At 41.8% G+C, this 24019-nt stretch overlaps 1 protein-coding gene across 1 annotated transcript; it reads right to left on the bottom strand.

Annotated features, from left to right (window-relative positions):
* Window positions 1-1848: 1848 nt before the first annotated feature.
* Window positions 1849-23188, bottom strand: LOC311124695 (myosin heavy chain, fast skeletal muscle-like; the record flags this gene model as incomplete). The annotated part of the gene is made up of 39 exons (XM_084198798.1): window positions 1849-1869; window positions 2814-2945; window positions 3393-3488; window positions 3585-3689; window positions 4089-4259; window positions 4398-4523; window positions 4682-4885; window positions 5107-5415; window positions 5583-5707; window positions 6048-6213; window positions 6320-6503; window positions 6634-6830; window positions 7859-7977; window positions 8156-8282; window positions 8404-8793; window positions 9121-9211; window positions 9379-9524; window positions 9621-9797; window positions 10147-10389; window positions 10613-10868; window positions 11168-11304; window positions 11709-11832; window positions 12205-12322; window positions 12439-12526; window positions 12620-12684; window positions 13140-13443; window positions 15628-15798; window positions 15893-16042; window positions 16212-16330; window positions 16695-16833; window positions 17173-17276; window positions 19774-19872; window positions 20004-20064; window positions 20223-20315; window positions 20482-20590; window positions 20862-20889; window positions 21121-21277; window positions 22473-22619; window positions 22973-23188. 39 exons carry the CDS (start codon window positions 23186-23188, stop codon window positions 1849-1851), a joined length of 5814 nt encoding a protein of 1937 aa, XP_084054924.1.
* Between the last annotated feature and the right edge of the window lie 831 nt (window positions 23189-24019).

Raw genomic sequence — 24019 nt, 5'->3', positions numbered from 1 at the left:
AAAAAAGGCCCCTCATGTATCTTCTTCTAACCTTGGCGTTTAGTGCCCTCTATTGGAGAATAGTTATACTACAGTTGTTTGGAGATTTGCAATAAATTGCATGCTTGTAGATACCATAGACTTCCAGTCATTGCGCTAACGCTAGTTAGCATTGGCTTGTGAAACTCTACCTTCCTTTATACTGGATGCAGATACATATAAATGGTATCCATGAGTCATGTGACTCTGGGGAAATATATAAAGGGCTTCATAGCCAAAATCCTGAAGTATCCCTTTAAGGTCAGGGCAAGGGTAGGGGTCAAGGTCAGGGTTAGGGTTTAGGATAGGGGTCAAGGTCATGGTTAGGGTAGGGGTCAAGGTCAGGGTTTAGGTTAGGGAAGTCCCAAGGTTCCCGGATAGCACTGACCTAAATAAGGCCCATGAGCTAGGTCATGTTCATTAGGGCATGCAACAGAACACATCTTCAATCATTCTGCAATAGAAAAGAACAATTAGAAGGCAAGACCACTCTAGATTTCTTACATACTCTTATTATTATCGGAGTGGCTACGGATCCGAGTTCTCTGGAATATATAGTTCTCTGCATATGTCGGCTCAATAGGAAATTACCTTTGAATTTCTATTTGTCAATCTGTAATGCTTCACCAATACAGATTGAATAGAGCCCTAGGTTCCACTGCCTACAAGGATGACACTCAAAAGGACATACACCGTTATCTATGCCACGTTGGTTTTGCAAAACATTTGCTGGGAGAAGAGGCTGCCCCATCCCATGATTGAGCCAGAGTGTAGGGTCAGAGTAGAAAACCACAGGGAACCTGCTGCTCCAGAGGATATCGGAGGTCGACTGGTCCAGAATCAAATCATGTTGTGTGTTGTGTTACCATACAGGTATCTTATTGTCTATGTTGTGTTACCATACAGGTATCTTAGTATCTATGTTGTGTTACCATACAGGTATCTTAGTGTCTATGTTGTGTTACCATACAGGTATCTTAGTGTCTATGTTGTGTTACCATACAGGTGTCTTATTGTCTATGTTGTGTTACCATACAGGTATCTTAGTGTCTATGTTGTGTTACCATACAGGTATCTTAGTGTCTATGTTGTGTTACCATACAGGTGTCTTATTGTATATGTTTTGTTACCATACAGGTGTTTCCAGGAGAGACTGCTCTGGCCTTCCACAGAGCCAAGAACAATACAGAGAAACCTGTTATTGGGATCTCCACCTACAACATAGTGCCCTTCGAGGCTGGGCAGTACTTCAACAAGATACAGGTACTAATGGACATCTAGTCAATGGCATGTGGATAGAAGTGTTGATGTAACCTTTCAGTCTGTTAAGAGATCAAATGTTACATGCAGGACTAATATATGTGTGTTGTGGTGTCCTATGACGGTCTTATGACCATAGAAATAGAATGACTAGAACGGTCTTGGAACTTCTGACCTTGGCAGTTTGACTAGTTAACTCAGCAGCTTAAATGCAGAGGCTGGCTGAACTACATTGAATTCAATAAAGCAAGAACAAACTTGCAGTCCTTGCATCCAAAGCTCAGTCTGAGAATTTGAGAGTGGTTACATTTCTCCAGCCTCATCACTCAGCTGTTTACCAAAACAACAGACTGCTTTGTCCGGGTGACCACTTTTGCTGTTGGAATCCCAGATTGCTCCATTATTTTAAGTACAATATTTTTATGGTATGAAAAAGCTGTTTGCTAAGTAATAAGTCCAAAGTCACAAAGGAAGTGTATGTAGGTCTACATGTTTTTAATCAATGCTCAACATTTCACCATGAAAATCATATTTTATGCAACACAGGAAAATGATAAGACTTGGTCGTGTTTATTCAGCAACTTCTTTGCCCTGTAAGAAGAAGGAAAAAATATAATGGATCAGTAATAATAATGAACATGATAAATATATGGATAGACTTGGATAGAATATAATGGATCAGTAATAATAATGAACATGATAAATATATGGATAGACTTGGATAGAATATAATGGATCAGTAATAATAATGAACATGATAAATATATGGATAGACTTGGATAGAATATAATGGATCAGTAATAATAATGAACATGATAAATATATGGATAGACTTGGATAGAATATAATGGATCAGTAATAATAATGAACATGATAAATATATGGATAGACTTGGATAGAATATAATGGATCAGTAATAATAATGAACATGATAAATATATGGATAGACTTGGATAGAATATAATGGATCAGTAATAATAATGAACATGATAAATATATGGATAGACTTGGATAGAATATAATGGATCAGTAATAATAATGAACATGATAAATAGATGGATAGACTTGGATAGAATATAAAGGATCAGTAATACTAATGAACATGATAAATAGATTACATTTACATTTTAGTCATTTAGCAGACGCTCTTATCAAGAGCGACTTACATGAGCAATTAGGGTTAAGTGCCTTGCTTAAGGGCACATCGACAGATTTTTCACCTAGTCGGCTCGGAGATTAGAACCAGCGACCTTTCGGTGACTGGCACAACGCTCTTACCCACTAAGCTACCTGCCGCCCTGAATGATGAACATGATGAACAACAATATAATGGATCAAGCATTTAATGCTCAGTGCTCAGCCTGGATTTTCAATTTTGAAGTACTAACTGAATTAATCTTATTAGATTAATCTTAAATACAGTTGAGTGAGTGTAAAAGGTCAGTATTGACCTCTGTGAAGACTGAATCATAAGTGGTGTTGATGTGGTCATATTTGAACATGAATCAGGTATAGGTTTAGCAGCAGTTCTGTACCTTTCCAGTGTCACGGGTCTTGGCTCTGAGCTTGTTGACCTGAGTCTCAGCGATGTCAGCACGCTCCTCAGCCTCCTCCAGCTCATGCTGAACCTTCCTGAACTTAGACATATGGCTATTGGCTGCTTCCTCCTGGGTGAAGAAAAGAGATGGAGAGCATAACATCAGCATTTAAAGTTTGAAGCTTCAGGTAGCAAATAAAAAATCTGTTTTTAAAGGTATTTTCAACAACAAAAATATAGATCGATTTAGGACAGCAACATATATAGGGAGATAGATGATACAGCAGAGAAAGTGAGTGGAGGAACAGGGTATCAAACCGCTGCCTCCAGCACCACCACTAGACCAGCAAATTATTATTCAACCCCCTCTCCTTTAAGTTAGTAACACATAGGCATAGGAGGCACTCAGAAATGTGTATAATTTCTTCAGTAATGACTTGTAATATCAATTGAGTCATTGTTGACTGATGTGCTGTAGCAACACTTCAACTAAACCATATGGACATTACGTTTTGTAGGGAGAAAATACATTTTCAAATGTATGCTTTCAGAGTATTTGACTAAGTCTGTCACTCACCGCTTCCTCAGAATGCCTCTTGTAGGCCTTCACTTTCAACTGCAGCTTATCTACCAGGTCCTGAAGTCTGCTAACGTTCTTCTTATCCTCCTCAGTCTGTGGGAGAAGATAAAATAATCAATGTCAGTATAGTTTTATACACAAACCTCTCTGTGTTACTGTCAAGTGTGTGAAGAAGGCACTTTCTCTTACCTGGTAAGTGAGCTCCTTGACTCTGCGCTCATACTTGCGGACTCCCTTGACTGCGTCTACACCTCTTCTCTGCTCGGCCTCCACCTCAGTCTCGAGCTCACGCACCTTTGTGGAAGAAATAAACGTATTTGTTTGAGGTGGTGAAATCAGACTTAACAAATCTTTGTAACCCAGAGGTATAGTGTTCTACCCAGTCAAGGAGGCACAATTGTCATCTGTCCCTATGTACTTCTAAACATTTAATTGAAGGGATTTGTAATAATAACAACAACTTTTCATTATCTAGGTCAGTGGTTCCCAAAGTGGAATTCACATTTACATTTGTTGATGAATATTTCTAGCACGAACAGATTAAACAACCAGGGATCTGTGGAAAAGGTTTAGAGAGTGCAATGCAGTACAATGTAATATTGCATGGAGGCTATTATGTATTTTTATATGATCAAATACATTTCCAGCAATCTGTCTTTCAATCCACCATAATCCACCCTGCTGTTAACTCACCCTGGACTCCAGTTTCTGGAGCTGCTTCTTGCCTCCCTTCATGGCCAGATTCTCAGCCTCATCCAGGCGGTGCTGCAGGTCCTTGACTGTGACCTCCAGGTTCTTCTTCATCCTCTCCAGGTGAGAGCTGGTGTCCTGCTCCTTCTTCAGCTCCTCAGCCATCATGGCCGCCTGGAAAAGTAGTTTGTTTAATTTATGCACCAATTGGCACCAATCATAACGCCCCTCTAAGATCTTTGTTGTTCTTAACCAGCCCAGCTACCACTGGCACTTGGGGACAAATCAAGTCGATGTAATTAAAGAACTCACGTCAGTGATGGCCTTCTTGGCCTTCTCCTCTGCATTCCTGGCCTCCTGGACAATATCGTCCACCTCTCCCTGCACCTGCACCAGGTCAGTCTCCAACTTCTTCTTGGTGTTCAGAAGGCTGGTGTTCTGAAGGATGAAATAAGACCATTTTTTTAAACTCTCAAGAGAACTTACAAGTCACAAGGCTGAAATGATGAAAATCTAAAGTAAGCACTGTCAAATTCCAGGTGTGTTTAAACTGTATGCTTGGTTGAGTTCCATTGGAAATGGCTTTTGACCCATACCTGGGAGTGCAGCAGTCCAACACGCTCGCTGGCGTCTACCAGCTCAGTCTCAGCCACTTTGCGGCCTCTCTCTGTCTGCTCCAGAGCAACTCTCAGCTCCTCGATTTCAGCCACCATCAGACCGTTTCTGCGCTCCACCATGGCTGCCTGTTCCTTCATGTCCTCTGCGACACGAACAGCGTCATCAAGGTGCAATTGGGCATCCTGGGGTTCACAATGACATATGTTCATTAGGACTTGTGGAAGTAGGGGCGATAGGATCGATCAGTGACAGAAATGTAAGTTGGTACGAATTTCCCCAGTATGGCTACCTTTAGTACATAAACCACTCTATTCAATTTCTCTGTTCTATTATTTTCTACAGATTCACAAACAAATCCCTAGCCATGTTCAGGTTTTTGAACCTGATGTCCCAGTCCCTTTACCTTGAGCTGTCCCTGGACGTTCCTTAGCTGTTTCTGGGCCTCAGCGGCCTGCCTGTTGGAGTGGCTCAGCTGGATCTCCATCTCGTTCAGGTCTCCCTCCATCTTCTTCTTTACCCTCAGGGCGTCATTCCTGCTCCTGACCTCAGAGTCCAAGGTGCTCTGCATGGAGTCAGTCATCCTCTGGCTGTTCCTCTTGATCTGCTCCATCTCCTCGTCCTTCTCAGCGATCTTCCTGTCCACTTCACCCTTGATCTGGTTCAGCTCCAGCTGCACACGCAGAATCTTGGATTCCTCGTGCTCCAGTGTGCCCTGGACAAAGAAAATAAGTAATGTGTATTGTGTTCAATATATTTGGATGTCTACAAGGAATTAAATATATATATGACAACAATAAACACCAATACAGGGAGCATTAGACTGTAGCTGGCATTGCTAGTGTAACACTGCTTTTCCCATCAAACAGCTGTAGTTTGTACCTCAGCCTCCTCCAGAGCGGTCTGGATCTCAGACTTCTCTGTCTCCACGGTCTTCTTGGCCTTCTCCAGCTCATGGATGCTCTTGCCAGTCTCTCCGATCTGCTCAGTCAGGTCAGAGATCTCCTCTGCACACACACACACACACACACACACAAACACACACAGGAGCAGTTTAGACTTGGGAGATTTTCAGTGGATATCACCAATGTACTGAAGTTGACATTGAATCATGATAACAGTTAATTAATTAACAGCACTTCATACGGTCTTACAAATCTAATTGCCCTCAACTTCCTTGGGTTGTTAAAAGCAATAGCAATTACATGTTCCATTTACTGTATATATTTTTATACTGTACATGAAAACTCTGAAATGGTGTAATAGTAGTTTTGATGATTACTGTTCCCTTCACTTTCAAAACACAAGTCAAAAATGAGCCAAAATTAATTGCTGTTAAATGCTCACGTTGCAGGTTCTTGTTCTCTCTCTTTAGAGTCTCCAAATGATCCAGAGCCTCCTCGTAGGAGTTCTTCATCTTGAAGAGTTCAGTGCTCATAGAGCGAGCCTCCTTCTGAGCTCCTTCCAGCTCAGCCTGACCCTCCTCATACTTCTGCTTCCACTCTGCCAGAACCTAGGGAAATACATGGGATTATCATGATGAAGAGATTTAAATCAGAAACATGCTACAATTATACTACAATTTATTATGTAGCAGAAAATTAGGATTTCCTTTTTACCTTGTCAAAGTTCCTCTGCTTCTTGTCGAGGTTGGCGGCCAATGCGTTGGCTCTCTCAACGTCAATCATGAGGTCCTCCACCTCTCCCTGCAGCCTCTGCTTGGTCTTCTCCAGGGAGGCACACTTGGAGTTGGTCGCCTCAATTGTCTCCTCAGCCTCCTGCAGACGTTGGGCCAGCTTTTTCCTGTTAGGTGGTTTTGTAGTTTTGAAACAAATGTTACAATATATATTGACGTAACATTTTCTCAGAGCCCCCCTACCACCCTCAACATCCACACCCTATATTTGAGTGTTTGCTGTTGCATGTGACTCACTTGGCCTCTTCCAGCTCCTCTGTGCGCTGGATGGCATCAGTTTCATACTTAGTCCTCCACTGAGCCACCTCGCTGTTAGCCTTTGACATGCCGCGTTGCAGCTCTGCCTTGGCCTCCTGCTCCTCTTCAAACTGCTCCCTCAGGAGGTCACAGTCATGACGTGCAGACTGGACACCATGGGCCAGTGCATTTTTAGCCTGTGAAAGAGAAAGACAGAGATATTAGAGAGATAGTCAAACAAATTACAGTAGAAGACAGAGGGTGGAGAGACAGTAGGAGTCTCTGAGGGTGGAGACAGTAGGAATCTCTGAGAGTGGAGAGACAGTAGGAGTCTCTGAGGGTGGAGAGACAGTAGGAGTCTCTGAGGGTGGAGAGACAGTAGGAGTCTCTGAGGGTGGAGAGACAGTAGGAGTCTCTGAGGGTGGAGAGACAGTAGGAGTCTCTGAGAGTGGAGAGACAGTAGGAGTCTCTGAGGGTGGAGAGACAGTAGAAGTCTCTGAGGGTGGAGAGACGGTAGGAGTCTCTGAGGGAGGAGAGACAGTAGGAGTCTCTGAAGGTGGAGAGACAGTAGGAGTCTCTGAGGGTGAAGAGACAGTAGGAGTCTCTGAAGGTGGAGAGACAGTAGGAGTCTCTGAGGGTGGAGAGACAGTAGGAGTCTCTGAGGGTGGAGAGACAGTAGGAGTCTCTGAGGGTGGAGAGACAGTAGGAGTCTCTGAGGGTGGAGAGACAGTAGAAGTCTCTGAGGGTGGAGAGACAGTAGGAGTCTCTGAGGGTGGAGAGACAATAGGAGTCTCTGAGGGTGGAGAGACAGTAGGAGTCTCTGAGGGTGGAGAGACAGTAGGAGTCTCTGAGGGTGGAGAGACAGTAGAAGTCTCTGAGGGTGGAGAGACGGTAGGAGTCTCTGAGGGTGGAGAGACAGTAGGAGTCTCTGAGGGTGGAGAGACAGTAGAAGTCTCTGAGGGTGGAGAGACGGTAGGAGTCTCTGAGGGTGGAGAGACAATAGGAGTCTCTGAGGGTGGAGAGACAGTAGGAGTCTCTGAGGGTGGAGAGACAGTAGGAGTCTCTGAGGGTGGAGAGACAGTAGGAATCTCTGAGGGTGGAGAGACAGTAGGAGTCTCAGAGAGTGGAGAGACAGTAGGAGTCTCTGAGGGTGCCGTAGTCACCATCTATATGAAGATATGTCTCTAAACTCTGTGGTCGGTGGAGTCCATTTTGTTTTTTTTACCTTGACCTCCTCCTCAATCGCCCTCTTCATCTCCTCCACCTGCTGGGTGAAGGCCTGTTTTCCTCTGGTCAGCTGAGACACCAGGGCTTCCTTCTCCTCCAGCTGGCGGCCAAACTCTCCTGCAGGGATAGAGGGATATCTAGTTAATAGGGTCTCTGATCTCTAAGATTGAAAATGTATATGGAGGTATCGTAGGGCAGTGAATAGTACAGTAAAAATTATATGGATACAGCCCCCAACACGTTATTGTGTTCTACTGAAGGAAAGCATTGGGTTGAAGTTCATTGTTGATGGTACCATTTTCTGTCAGGAGTCTTGCCCTCTGTCCGGTGATGTCATTGACCTGGCGAACATTCTCATCATTCTTAGTCTTGAGCTCGCTCAGCTGGTCCTCAAGAGTACGGCACATCTTCTCCAGATTGCCCTGTTAGTGAAACATGTTCCATCATTACTTTATATATGGGACTCCTGTCAACCTCAGTTCAGTTGAATGGTAATGTAGTTGACCCTCCTCAACACTGCTTGATCAAAACATCACTACTCACCTTAGCCTTGGCGACGGCCTCCATGTTGCTGGAGAGGTCATCAATCTCCATCTTGTATTCGCTCTTCTCCTTCTCCAGCTTCTGCTTGACGCGCTGCAGGTTGTCGATCTGCTCCCCGAGCTCAGCCACACTGTCAGCCTGCTTCTTTCGTAGAGCGGCGGCTGTGGCCTCGTGCTGCAGGGTGGACTCTTCAAGATCACGGCGCAGCTTCTGGAACTCAGCCTCACGCTTCTTGTTCATCTCAATCTGAGCAGCAGTGGCGCCTCCGGCCTCCTCCAGCCTCTCGCTGATCTCCTCAAGTTCCCTGGAGAGATCGGCCCTCTGCTTCTCAACCTTAGCCCTGGCAGCACGCTCAGCCTCAATTTCCTCCTCCAGCTCCTCAATACGGGCCTAGAACAGGGGACAAGAGCAGGGGGGATGAACACTACAATACAGTTGAAACAATTGAACCTCCTATAAAGTAATAATAGTAGGTATATTTTGCAGAAATTTGTTAATACAAAGCCAGTTACACTAATATATTCAGTAGACAGTGTCCCATGCAGGAACCAAAACCACAATGGTAAGAAGCACCAACAAGAATCACCATCTTCCAACCTACTGAGCCATTAGAAGCCACCAGGAAAACTGTCGGCTACCAGAAAAAGTGTCAGTTGTTTTCAGGAAATGATTCAGGTGTGTGCTTTTCTTTACTGGAGCGTATATCCTGTACTGTACCTGGAGTTCCTTGATCTTCTTCTGCAGCTGAGCTCCCAGAGACTGCTCATCCTCAATCTTGCTGAGGAGCTGAGTGGTCTCAAACTCCTTCCTAAAAAACACAAACACGTTGATTGCAGAGTTGGTTTAGGTTTGTTAGTGTAAAGGGAGTATAATACCATTCACGTTGCTTTTAAGAATCACATGCAAATGCTAATTCATAATAAGTCAAGAACAACCATTATTGCAGCTGATACTGTAGTCATTTTTTGTGTTTACTTCTTGATTTTCTCATCAGCTTGCTGCTTGTCATTCTCCAGGTCCATTATGGACTCCTGGGCCAGTTTCAGATCTCCCTCCAGCTTTCTCTTGGATCTCTCTAGGTCCATACGGAGCTTCTTCTCTTGCTCCAGAGAACCCTCAAGCTATAAGATAAAAATACATATATTTTTCAAATCTAAACAACTGAAGATAATATAATCTTACACACAATCATGGTTAAAATGTCAAACTCCACTCACGTCGTCCACTTGCTGTTCCAGCTTGGTCTTGGCCTTGGTCAGAGTGTTGACTTTGTCCTCCTCTGCCTGCAGGTCGTCCAGTGTCTGCTGGTGGGCCTCTTGGAGGGCTTTCTTCTCCTTGGTCAGCTTGGCAACACTCTCATCCATAGATGCCATCTCCTCTGTCAGGTTTTTAACCTGAAAATGGTCACAACATAATTATACTTCACCATAAAGGGGAGATTTAGTTTGTTATATATTACATTCATTTAAATTAGAAATGTGTCAACAAGTACTGTACTATAGATTCAACAGTAGATGGCAGTGTACACTATGCCAGTGTACTGAATGGAAGTCATAAATGAGTAGGGAGCAGAACATGCAATGAATGTGGGGAGTACCCCGCAACTGAAATTCAACTATTTTGTGTCTTAATTTTTCCTTCACCTATAATACAACTTGAATTCCATTTCTGTTAAGCTATGTTTTGAGTTGATTATTGTTTGGATTATTGTTTGGTTAGACTGTCTATGGTAAGACACTAGACCTTGTTTTCAGTGGCGTGCTTCTCCTTCTCCACTTTGGCCAGGGTGAGCTCCAGGTCATCAATGTCCTTCTTCAGCTCAGAGCACTCATCCTCCAGCTTCCTCTTCTTGGCAGTCAACTCAGCATTGATCTCCTCCTCATCCTCCAGCCTCTCGGTCGTCTCTTTGAGTTTGGCCTCCAGCTGGATCTTGCTCTTGATGAGCCCCTCGCACCTTTCCTCAGCATCGTTCAGACTGTCTCCTTCCTGGTGTCAGAACACGAGGACAAATCAGAGGCCTCACTTTGTGTATCAAAATATACACTTTAGTCAAAGAGGTCAGATTAAACCAATAGAAATTCATGAAATAAATACAGCATATTTTAATAAATACAGCCACATACTTTACAGAGAATTCATATGTGTGCGTGTTCATCTGTGTAATCATGTGTGTGTAAATGTGCCCTTATGATGGTCGTCTTTCACTCACAGATGCAACTTGAAGTGCCAGGTCATTCTTCACCTGCGTCAGGGACACCAACTTCTCCTCCATTTGCTTCTTCGTGGCCAGAGCCTTCGCCAGGTCTGCCGTCATCTTCTCATAGTTCTCCTTCATGTTGGCCAGCTCCTTCTCAGTCTCTGCGCTCTGCAGCAGGGGCTTGATCTTGAAGTACAACTTCATCCATGGCCAGGTTTTCACATTCATGAATGAGCGGACGTTGTACTGGATGGTGAAAATGGAATCTCTGGTCGACAGAAAGGATAGGGTGGCATGGTGAGTGACATGCTTAAAGCTACATTCTGGGATTCAAAGAACAACAAAACGGGGACCCCTATACTTTTTGTTTACAGCTGAGGAATGGGGCTAGGGAAATGTAACCGCTCTTAAATTCATAGATAGCTCTCTAGATGCAAAGACTGACAGGTCATGCTAAGCTCATGATTCATTTTATATTCTTCAAGAATTAATACATTATGTTATCATAATGCATTAGATACAGGTGGTTGACAGAAAGCTTTTGCCAGGATGTCCACTATTCCTCACCTCCTCTCCATCATCTTGGTGAACTCTCTCCTCATGAGGAATCCACGGCTGAGAGCCTGGACCATGCCGACCAGAGTGGCCAGTTTCTCATCTCTCATCTCCTCCAGGACACCCAGCAGACCGGCTTTGAAGAACACCTGAAACAGATAGAAAGGGTTGAATCAAAAGAGGTGAACAACTCCACTAGATTGATTTGACAACATTAACTTTGCAATGGTTACAAACAAACCATGGGATAGGATGTTTCTAAATTGTTAGTTATTGTACAGTTGTAGATTAATAATGTCCACAGATACAGATAACTGCAGCCATACCACTCTAACACAATGCACATGATAATGAGTTTAATTTCTCTTCTATACTTCTATGACGTTGAAGTAAAAAACACTACAATGTTTTTCCACCTTTTCCTTTAGTTAAATGAAGAAGAAAGAACAAAAGGATGGATAGATCAACTGGAGAGATTTTATATGGTAAGGGTTTAAATTATTATTGAAGTTGTGTTTTGTTGTCAGCTTTTGCTGGGGGGTATTTGACTGACCTTGGTGTGTCCAAACTTGTAATCTTCGTGATTCACATCAATGGACCCAAGCAGCTTCTCAGAAGCCTTCTTGTTGTCCATGAACTGGCCCTCAGGGATGACACTGGCATTCAGTACTTTGTACCTGAATGAGGATAAATGTTTAACATATGTCAAGTTGTAGGTTGGTTATAATTATGTATAACGCTCCCGAGTCGTGCAGCGGTCTAAGGCACTGCATCTCAGTGCTAGAGGCGTCACTACAGACCCTGGTTCGGTTCCAGGCTGTATGACAACCGGACATGATTGGGAGTCGCATAGAGCGGTGCACAATTGGTCCAGCGTCGTCCGGGTTTGGCCGGGGTAGGCCGTCATTGTAAATAAGATTTTGTTCTTAACTGACTTGCCTAGTTAAATAAAGGTTAAATAACAAATTTAAATGTAAGCCTATTCTGATGCTGGGGATTCCGTTGGAGCAGATCTTTCTGTGTGTGTGTTTGTGCTTGCGCGTGTGTACCTCTGCTTGAAGTCAGCATAGATAATTCTGCTGGGGAAACCCTTTCTGCAGATCCTGATACCCTCCAGTACACCATTACACCTGAGCTGGTGGATAACCAGGAAGTTCTCCATCAGACCTGGTAAAACAAACCAAGTCTCTTTTAATACTCATAAACAAGTTAAAGATTGAGATTGTTAAAGTCACTGATACTGTACTGATAAGATGACATATTTAATTCAATATTTATTGTACCTGGAGTCTTTGACTCGTTGGGGATCAGGCAGCGCACAAAGTGAGGATGAGTGCTCCTCAAGTTAGTCATCAGCTTATGCAAGTTCTCCTGTAAGAGTGTTACAAACCATTTTCTCAGACATCATTTATGATATTTAATGCACCTTTTGAATGACTGAATGTATACATTTCAAAAGCTCACCCTGAACTGGGAGGATACAGTCTGCATGGATCCACCCTTCTTCTTGCCTCCTTTCTTGGCTTTATCTGTTAAAATGGGGAAAAGTTAAAGATAACTAGAAAAGTAAATTTCCTAGAGCGGGTGGAATAAATAGAATAATAATAAGAGTATGTAAGAAAATCTAGAGTGGTCTTGTCTTCAGCAAGCACACTAATTATAAACCAGAGAATCTCTGGTTAACTTCACACTTACAGTGAGGGAAAAAAGTATTTGATCCCCTGCTGATTTTGTACGTTTGCCCACGTACAAAATCAGCAGGGGATCAAATACTTTTTTCCCTCACTGTATCTAGAGGCAAATGCTGCCAATGAGATTATGTAAAATAACACCTATTGTATAATTAAATTAACTAAGTGTATGAATAAATTAACCCGGTGAAAACACCCTGAGAAATTGGGATACATTCAAAGACTTTAAAGAACATTTGGTCTGAGTTATAACTGGTGCTTAATTAAATATTTTGACGTGATGCTAGTCTTACCCTCAGGTGGGGGAGCAGGATACAGGGCAGCCAGAATTTTGACTGAGGACTTCTGGTACAGCTGACAAACTGAGTCGTTCAGGGGGTCCTTGTTCTTCTCCAGCCAGCCAGTGATGTTGTAGTCCACAGTACCAGCGTAGTGCACCAGGGAGAAGTGGGCCTCTGCCTTGCCTTTGGCAGGCTTGGGCTTCTCAAACGCATTTGTTTTGCCAAGATGCTGGGCGTACAGCTTGTCCTTGAAGGTAGTGTCTGAAGACTTGGGGAACATGCACTCCTCTTCAAGGATGGAGAAGATTCCCAATGGCTTTACGAAAAGAGATGAATATCAAATTAGTGATATTTCCATTTAGGATCACATTTATTCCTTCAGTAAAAATGCTATTATAGGATTATATTCATTGAAGAGCACATAATAGGAAACAGATTGAGTTCTCAACAGTCAGATAACTTGTCAGTGGCATACAGTGCATTCGGAAAGTATGTAAATAAGGTATATCAGTTAAAAATAAAATAAAATAAAATTTCATTTTTTTCAGAAAACCTTTTTTCACTTTGTCATTTTGGGGTATTGTGTGTAGATTGATGAGGAAATGATTTATTTAATCAATTTTAGAAGAAGGCAGTAACATAACAAAATGGAATAAGTAAAGGGGTCTGAATACTTTCCAAATTTTTTTTGTTTTTTGTTTTTTTTCATGGATGCCACCCCCCATTTGTTTTAAACATATATAATTATGTCTCTTTCGTCTCTCTTAGCAAGAGGTGGAATGTGTAATGTATCTCACCAGGCAGCTGAGAGGCTACCCCCCAGTGGTGTGTATTTATGGATGCCAAGGGAAGTCAGGCTTCCCTAAAGAATTTAACAAGAAAAAAAGAAAAACATTAAATCACTCATCTTTCGTAACTCTGTGTTTCATAAATGTTCCTTCAGTTCACAAGAGGCTGAACGGATGTCACCAGGTAAAGCATCAGATCTAAACTGCTCCCCTCTGTCTCTGTATGTGTAGTCCTTCTATCTGATGCTGTCTGGTCAAAAATAGTATGATATTGTAGCATTGAATGCAAGGGAAGCCAGCAAGCATTTGGCCTCCCTTGATATATTTTATACAATAACAGCGAATCAGAGTTGAGCTAAACTGAGTGAGCTAATCTGTGAATGGTTCTGGTGCACCAAAACAAAAGTGTCAAGTGAAGCTAGTTTGGATTTGGTTTCACTCCAATCGCATCACATCAAGCCAAACGTCATTGACAGAAAAACAAAAATGTAATTGTTGTGTTGTTGGGCTCCGGTGGATAGCTAGCTAGCTAAAATTGGTGGAGATAGGGATTTGGATTTATAGTTTTACTTAAATCTCCGTACTGGTCAATGATTCTAATAGCGATTCTGATCCAACCATAAATTCATACATTGCACCTCTGGCCTGAGAGTATGGAAGATTCAATATGTAGCTAGATGTAGTATGCTAATGGTAACTAGCTAATCGTTGCCCAGGAAAGGAATTTAGGCTAGTGAGCAAGGCTTTTAGCCAGGTAGCCTAGGACAACAAACATTTACAGTGCGTAATGTATGACAGAGTCATAGACCGTTTCAGCAACATGAAAGAGAGGAGGATGGCATTGGAGTTTCTCTTCAAGTAGGGTGAGTCAACATGTTTTTTCCACTAACACACACATAAATTAGTACCATGGACAGCCACATGATATTTAGATTTTGGACTAAATTGTTTTTGGTATCTTTAAGTTGCCAATGTATTAGACTAAGCATAGGTGATTTGTTGATGTTGAAATGTTGAAGTTGAGATGGGGTTGGAATAGTGGAGGGAGGCAGCTCCTGTTTTCTTTGTGACTTGCGGTAACTCTCTGTAGTTCTAAATCAATAGCTGTTTAGTAGTCCAAAAATGTCGGAAACATGAACTTGATTGATCATACTGTAGGTCATGTAACTGTTTGTTACATGTAGCTCAGCTGGTAGAGCACGGCGCTTGTAACGCCAAGGTAGTGGGTTCGATCCCTGGGACCACCCATACACAAAAATGTATGCACGCATGACTGTAAGTCGCTTTGGATAAAAGCGTCTGCTAAATGGCATATTATATTATTTATTATATTATATTATTATTATTATTATATTATTATATTATAATATGCTTGGTGGACTTCACCAGACAGAGGTTGCTCTCCGGTTTTGGGATGAAACAAAGGTGTGGTTGAATTTATTCTGCCACTGTGTCTTCTTATTGTCTCGGCCTTTAGGCCTATATATCACGGTGGCAAGGCATATGAACTAACAGGTTATAGAGCAAACAACGCAATTATCGCAACACATATTGTAGCTTGTAATATGGATTTTTTCCCCCTGTCTTGGCTTCCCCAGTGATTTTGACCCAAGCACCACTACTGTACATTGTACCACTGTGATAATATTTCACACAGAGCTCCATATGAGCTTTGCTGTTACAGTCCATTATAATCCTCACAGACCGCTTACCTTCTCAATAAGCTCAATGCAGGCAGCCAAGTCCATGCCGAAGTCAATGAAGGCCCAGACAATTCCCTCCTTCTTGTACTCCTCTTGCTCCAGGACGAACATGGTGTGGTTGAAAAACTGTTGCAGTTTCTCATTGGTGAAGTTGATGCACAGCTGCTCCATGCTGTTGTACTGTTGATGGAATTTTCAAAGGGATAATTTCATCATACAAGGCTGTAATCCATCTCAATCACATCTAATTGTCTTGTTCTGGTCTCATACTCACATCAAAGATCTCAAACCCGGCAATATCGAGCACACCGATATAGAACTGCCTTGGATTCTTGGTGTCCAACATCTCGTTGATACGGATGACCATCCACAAGAACATCCTCTCATAGATAGACTTCGCCAGTGCGCTGACTGAGTTATTAACCTGCAATGATAATACCTCAAATTAATACAGGAGATATTGACCATGTCTAGTGATAAGGTGATACGAGCTTGGGAAAAACAAAAGCACTATTAAAAAAAAAGCAATGCACTCATCCCCAAAATAATTATGGTGCTCAGAAAATGGTGGATGCTGTGTTTGGCCGCCTTACCTGAGGCACAGTCTGTCCCTTGGTCACATACTCGTTGCCGACCTTCACTCTGGGGTAGCACAGAGCCTTCAACATCTCAGCTGAGTTCAGGCCCAGCAGGTAGGCAATTTTATCTGACACTGGAGAGAGAACCAACAACAACAGACTCAGGCACACAAGATCACTTGATTCTGATGTCACACTGACAAAATAGTTTGGCTAACTTCTTTGTGAGTTAGGTTTTGATTCACCCACATCCATCATTTCAGGAGCTTGGAATTTGTTCTCTAGAAATGATCTCCTGCCTGACTTTCATGTGTCACTGTCTGTCTTACATGTTCTATTTCTATTTTTGGGACTGGGAATGGGACTAATGCTTTACATATTGTATATCTATGAGTGGGACTGGGAATGGGACTAATGCTTTACATATTGTATTTCTATGAGTGGGACTGGGAATGGGACTAATGCTTTACATATTGTATATCTATGAGTGGGACTCACCCTCTGTGCCGTCTGGCTCGGCCTGCTCCTCACGCTGCTTCTGCTTGAATTTCAAGTTGCCATGGTGCAGTACAGCTCCTGTCAGCTTGTAGATGCCAACCTTCTCTTCATTAGTGAAGCCCAGGACTGTAATGGCATCCTGGCATTAAAGAGGAAGTACAACAGTGATGAACTGAACGGTAGTTTGGTCAGTTACACTGCAGTTCTGTGCTCACTCCAGATCGAATGGGAAGGATAGTAGATGAAAACAGAAAATTAGTTTTATACAGTTCCACAGGGCACTTAGTTACGCTCTCTTGTGGACGTTTTAAATGGCAAAATGTGAAATCATGAAGAGTGCCTTGAGGCACATGCCTAACTAACATAAAGCAAAAAATTCCCAATTGCTACCAAGTTGGAATTGCACAGTGCATTCAGTGTGTATGGTGGTCCTACCCATTCCCTATCTAGAGTTTGATTAACCCTTTGTTTTACTCACGTCTGTGGCATCCAGCTCTTCATTGTCATTGATGCTGGCCACAGTGATCTGACCCTGGCTGCACATGGGGAAGTCGTAGGGGTTGGTGGTGATGAGCGCCATTTCTATGGACAACAGAGAACAGCTTGACAGTTAAATCTCTTAGAATTCTTTACTCAATAGATGGACTCAAGGATACATGTAGTATATAATAAATAGCATCAAAAGAGGGGACTGAGACTTGTGGACTAGTGCATCACAGTGCAGTACTTGATAGATATTTCCCAAAGACCTGACCCATGTCTAGATGCCTTGTTACCTTGGATACAATCATTGTAATAGTTTCAAATGTATGGACCAGTGGAGGCTCCTCAGAGGAGGAAGGGGAGCACCATCCTCCTCAGTAAATTTCATACAAATAAAAATAGTTTAACATTAAAAAGTTATCGTTTTTAGTTGTCCACCATATCAAAGGATCAGAGAATGAATCTAGTACTGAAAGCATACGCTACAGCTAGCTAGCACTGCAGTGCATAAAATATAGTGAGTATTTGTCTCAAAGAGAGAGAAAGACAATAGTTGAACAATTTTGAACAAATTAATTTCTTCAAAAATGAAGGAGAAGCAAGAGAGAGGGAGAGCTAGCTATATTTCTTATTTTTTTCACTTTCACTTACTTAGCTGAATGCAGCTAGCTAGTTTAGCCTACTCAGACACCCTGCTAAAACAGAGAGGGATGCTATGTTACTTAGCTGGCTATGGCTATCCAATACTGGAACACTTCCAAGTCAAAGAAAGCATTTGGTTTTATTAATTTATTGCCACCAGGGCCCACCGGTGTAACTGATAAACTGCTTGCTAACTGTACAGTGTACTCCCGAGTGGCGCAGTGGTCTAAGGCACTGCATCTCAGTGCTTGAGGCGTCACTACAGAACCCCTGGTTCGATTCCAGGCTGTATCACAACCGGCCATGATTGGGAGTCCCATAGGGTGGCGCACAATTGGCGTTGTCCGGGTTTGGCCGGTGTAGGCCATCATTGTAAATAAGAAATTGTTCTTAACTGACTTGCCTAGTTAAATAAAGGTTAAAAAAAAGTGTAATAATAATAATAATGATTGTAGCGGGTTTACTAACACGTTAGTTCTAGTAGCTATGTTGACTTGACCTTAGCTAATATGGTGACAACGATGTAGACTGTGTGTAGCGGTTATGATATGAAGGTTTGGCTTGGAAAGGTTTTTTCACCTGGTCACAGACAGCTGATGTGTTGTGCACTGAAGTCCACAAGCAGGGAAAAGGTGAGAGCATAGATGCAAGAAGGAATTATCCAACGATCAAAGGGCTCATGCTGTTTGTATGTGGCTGCTGTTAAAGTAGGGGTGTGCCAACATGGCCATACTTGTATTTGTAAACGTATCCGTAAATTAACAGTTGATAGTCGGATTGGATGGTGATCGGAAAAAACGGAAGTGTTTTAATATACCTAAATAGATGGCAAAATACCTCCCTGCACGTTCTCACTGCAAAAAAGCTGCATTTTAGGAGCAGCTTGCAGAGGAGTGGGTCTGTGTGTGTGTCTGTGTCCTCAACTTGCAGCAGGCAGCCAAGTTTGCGTTCAATCAGTCAGAATGCGCATTAGTTTCATATTTTTCCCTACCCATGCCCCACAGTATTATGCACATTGATAGCAAACGTCCTCGCCATGTGATCTATCATAGTAGCAGGCAGTAGCAATCTAAATGATCAGACTGAAAACATGCGACGAAAAGTGATCGGGATCAATTATGAAACGAGAGTATGGAGCAGCTTCACTCTATCCAATCAGAGCAGCAGGATCAATGTACCCTTCTCTTTACAGACAGGCGAACTAGCCAGTTGAGTTATTTAGACCGCACATTACTGACTCAAAGACAGTACAGTATGGTTTAGAAACTCTGTGACTGACTGACATGACAATGATGCTTGCTGGCACCCGAAAATAACTTTTTTTTCCGATCACGGATAATTAGAAAAAATACTCAGATCATAATCGTATCCAGAAAATTTCCCAAATCCATTACAATACTCATTTTGTCCAACTACTCGGCGCACCCCTATATGAAGGTGAGCTGTGTTTGCGTGCGATTAGGGTGTATTCATTCTGCCGATTCTGTTTAAAAAACGTTTCTTAAACGGAAGCAAACTGAACGAAACGGGGATAAACATAGCCTACCTGCATTTGTCCAAAATTAAACTCTCGTTTGCAACTGTTGAACTAATGATTACACTAGATCAGCTAGATGCAGGCAAGATTGTGCAAGGCGGTATTGAATGTGTCAATGTCTGTCACCTTGATTACTCAAATTTCTCTCGACCTGTGCACTTACGTTGTAAACTTTCATTCATAGGCTAGGTTGTAGCAACCTCATGGTGGGTATAGGGAACGTTAGAGTATCATGTAGTAGCCTAAACCTATCGATGTTACATTGAGCTGGGTGAATGGAATATGAATGACAGTCATCCAATATGCTGTAATAGAAATAGACGGCACCGACTGCCATTGATGTGGACTATGAATATTTTTTATAAATTCCACAGATGGGGATGGGAAGAATTTCCCATAAACCTCTTCTTTTCGTACCAACTAGCTCAGGTTTGTGGCCTGTCATCATCTGGAAGAAGATGTGGTAGCCTCTCTCATCGGGCAGCTGGAAGGACACTCTGGACTTCTCTAGCAGGTCTGAGGGAGAAAGAGAGCAAAAGGAGAGAGAGCGAGAGAGAGAACATGAGATACATTTAATTTTGATAATCTCTTAAAAATAATCTGTGTGAATTTAGGAAAGCATTGAGAAACAATCAAAACCAACTCACAGGTCTCAATGTCAGCTTTAGCCAGTTTACCACCTTGGAAGTGAATCCTGATGAATTTACCCTATAGAAGTGCATGGGGGTTAGAAATAGGTCAACAAATAAATCAAAATCCTAACAGAGTGATCAAAATAATATCATACATCTGCATAACAGTAGGGAACTACTGAATTACATTTTTCCAATATAAGGTAACTTCCACAGTATGCCCTTCATACTTACAAAGCGAGACGAGTTGTCGTTCCTCACTGTTTTGGCATTACCGTAAGACTCCAGCAGAGGGTTAGCTGCAATGATCTGATCCTCAAGAGACCCCTGATTGAGACAAACACAAGTTGCTCAAAAACGGGTAGAATTTTAACGTTTGTTTTTCTCAATTGCTTGAACCCTTTTCTTGAAACAGGATTCACCACTGAAAAAAAAGTTTGCACAGCCAACCAAACTGAAATGTGTTAAAAAGGAAAACATGAGCACAACCTACCTGCATTTTGTTGGGGTCTGCTTCCTTCTTGCCACCAGACACTGCAATGGTAGCAAAGTACTGGATGACACGCTTGGTGTTGACAGTCTTTCCTGCACCGGATTCTCCACTGGTTTATATGACAGAGAAAGAGGGAGTTTAGTTACATGTTTGAGTGTCAGATTGGCTTTCACTAAGAAATAGCATAGAAAAATACACTGTTGACCTGTTTCCTAACATAAGTAAATATTCAATAAATTCTCCTTCTCATCGACTCATTATTACGCATAGCCTAGTGTCATAATCCATTCATAATGTCATGTATTTTCATCACACCCAAGTGACCCAACGTATTACAATATAATTAGTTCATCAGAATGAAATTTTAGTAAACCACTTACGTAATCAGGACAGACTGGTTCTCCTTATCTGTAACCAAAAAACATATTCCTTATTATACTCAAGCAACATTATGGGTACATTATTGCATTCATAGCATCATCATTCATTTCAATTTGGAACATTTCCCATTCAAGGCTAGTGAAATCAGATATTCCCAGCAAACTGTTCTAAGCTAGACTAGAAAACAGTAGATATCTCTCTACATAAAATTTTAACTTCCATCCATCCATCCATCCATCCATCCATGATAGCCCGTACCAATCATCATGAACTGAAAGGCGTTGTCAGAGACGGAGAATATATGGGGTGGAGCCTCCATCCTCTTCTTCCCTCTGTAGGCGTTGACAACCTCTGCGTCGTACACGGGGAGCCACTTGTAGGGGTTCACCGTGGCACAGAAGAGCCCAGAGTAGGTCTGGATGAAAGCATCATTAAATTAGGGGATTAACGAAGTCAGATGAACTTTTACCTGGATTTATGTGAGGATGTGGGTGTACTTTGGTATACTGATGTGGGTCTACTGTATGGATATGTTTTGGTTTCTAACGTTCATTTACAGTGGGGTCACTTTACTGAGCTATATTGTAGGCTCACAAAAACTGGAAGATTATATTATTTTATACTAATACAACTGCTTGAAATTAATAAATTTTTTAACAGGTAATATTTTATTTTCTCAAAAAGATAGGAGTCAACATTATTGAGCTCTATTTTCATGTCATCCGACCAAAGCACTGGTTCAAATCCAAGTTCCAATGCCGTTTAGTAAACTCCAGGCATTTACATTTGTTGGATGACATGAAAATATAGCTCTTTGGGTAATGGTGATGGGTTTGAAGCTGAAATTAGAATGCATTTGCAGAAAAGAACCCCATCCGTACTGTAAAATATCATGGTGGATCTTTGATGTTATGGCACTGCTTTGCTTCCGTTGGTCCTGGGGCCCTTGTTAAGGTCAAAGGCATCATGAACATTACCCAGTACCAGAATATTTTAGCCCAAAACCTTGTTGCCTCTGCCAGGAGGCTGAAACTTGGCCACAAGTGGATCTTCCAGCAAGACAATAACCCCACCTTCACATCAAAATCCACAATGAAATGGTTAATTTGCCACAAAATAAAAATTTTGCAAAGGCCATCTCAGTCTCCGGACATGAACCCCACTGAAAACCTGTGGTTTGAATTGTAGAGGGTAGTTTATATGTGCAGACGAAGGATATCAAGGATCTGGAATGATTCTGTATGAAGGAATTGTCTAAGATTCCTCCCAATGTGTTCTCCAACTCATAAAATATTTTTTGAAAAAGGCCATTATCCTTGCAAGGTATTGAAAGGTATTGCAAACAGGGGTGTCAATAATTTTGACCCTTACCTTTTTGAGAAAAATAAATACAAATCTCGTTCTCGGAGCAATTGTATTAATATAAAATAGTATAATTTCCCAGTTTTTAAGTATACAATATAGCTCAGTATTTGAATTATTTATTTTATACAGTCATTTTTTCTCATCTTTATTAAGGGTGTGAATATTTTGGGACCACTGTATGGTAGTACTGTATTTGTGTATTTATTATGTATGTGGTTGTATGTTTGTATGTGCATGTTTCTTACATAGATCATCCATGCTGCATAACGCTCTTTGAGGTTATACAACACAGAGGCTTCATTCAGGTAGGTCATCATGGCCATGTCCTCAATCTTGTCATACTTAGGGGGATTCATCTCGTAGATGTCTGCATCTTTGAACTCTTTTCCTTCCTGAAACAGTCAGAAATCTAGATTACAAGCAGATCAAAGTGGACATGACTGAATGCTTTTTGCTCATTAACATTACAGTTCAATACTCCATTTAATCCACTTCTTTGTTATCGCCCACTGACATACTTGACTAGCCAATATAAAAAAAATGCCATGCCTTTTTTAAATAGCAACATTCAAAATGATGTGTTTGAAAGTTATATTCTGCTTACAAAAACAAAGAAATCATTAATCTATCTGTTGTTACTGATTTCATGTTGTCTATTGAAATGTTTTTGATAATTTTGATGATTTGTAATGAAATAGAGTAATTACAATAACTTGAACTTGAATACTTTTCAGATCAGGCTTACCTCCTTAGTGCCGTCAGGTTTCGTGACTGTCACAGTACACTTCCCATCGGCCCTGGCAGTGACCAGACCCTTAAGGTACAGCTCCGCCTTGTCTGCCACATAGCAGGAGTTCTTTGAATCAAAGGGTGCGGTTTGTGCCTCAATCCTCTCCCTCTCAGGCTTACGGAGGTATATGGCAGCCTTGCCGTAGATTTGCATCTCAGCGTCCGTACTCATGGTGACAGATCACTAGGAAAGAGATGAAACAAGAAACATGATTGACTCTGTGGTGCTTCCTCCACAGTCAACAGAGTTAGATGAGCGGTATCTCAAATTATTCTCATTGCTTTTTATGTGAAGACTCAAACCATGTCTCACCTTCTTTTTCCCCTTCTACAGATGAATGTGTACTTCTTGGAGGACCCTGTGAAACATAAGGTGTTGTGAAAACACACAAGTTTAAAGGAGCGGAGGCTGCTGAGGGGAGGACGGCTCGTAATAATAAATGGAATGTTGTGAAAACGCACAAGTCTAAAGCCTTATCATTTAGCCCCCGAACAGCTAAAAAACATTTAACTAAATAATAATTACAGCCATGTCAAATTCAACTACAGGTGCGACTGATAACTTACATTTTCCTAGTGGCATCTCACTTTACTACACATTCTGTCAAGAATTGAAATAAATACCCCTGAAAACACAGTTACATTCTAGACCACCCCCTCAATTTACAAACAAGTGCAGGAGCACCGCTTTTGGCATAAAAAGGAAGTTACAGATTTGAAGTAATACACAGTTAAAGAAAAACACATTTAAAACTTTTTTTTAAACCAATGCCACTTGATTGCATATTGTCAAATCTTACAAGAGACATGCAGAAGTCAATTCAAACAGTGCAGATAGCTACTGCTTCAGATGCTGAGTGCAAAGATGAGACAAATGTAAAAATCTAAGGAGGTGGAGAGGTCTTACCACAGAGGAAGAAGGTATCTGACTTATGGATGCTGGGGCCTCAGCCTCCTTATATCTGGTTGGAAATGCCAACCAAGCAAAAGTTAATTATGGACC

This window comes from Coregonus lavaretus (assembly GCF_964263955.1).
Source record: "Coregonus lavaretus genome assembly, contig: HAP1_SCAFFOLD_79, whole genome shotgun sequence".
In the NCBI taxonomy this organism is placed as follows: domain Eukaryota; kingdom Metazoa; phylum Chordata; class Actinopteri; order Salmoniformes; family Salmonidae; genus Coregonus; species Coregonus lavaretus.
Note: the sequence above shows the minus strand (reverse complement) of the source record. Positions and strands in the feature narration are given on the sequence as shown.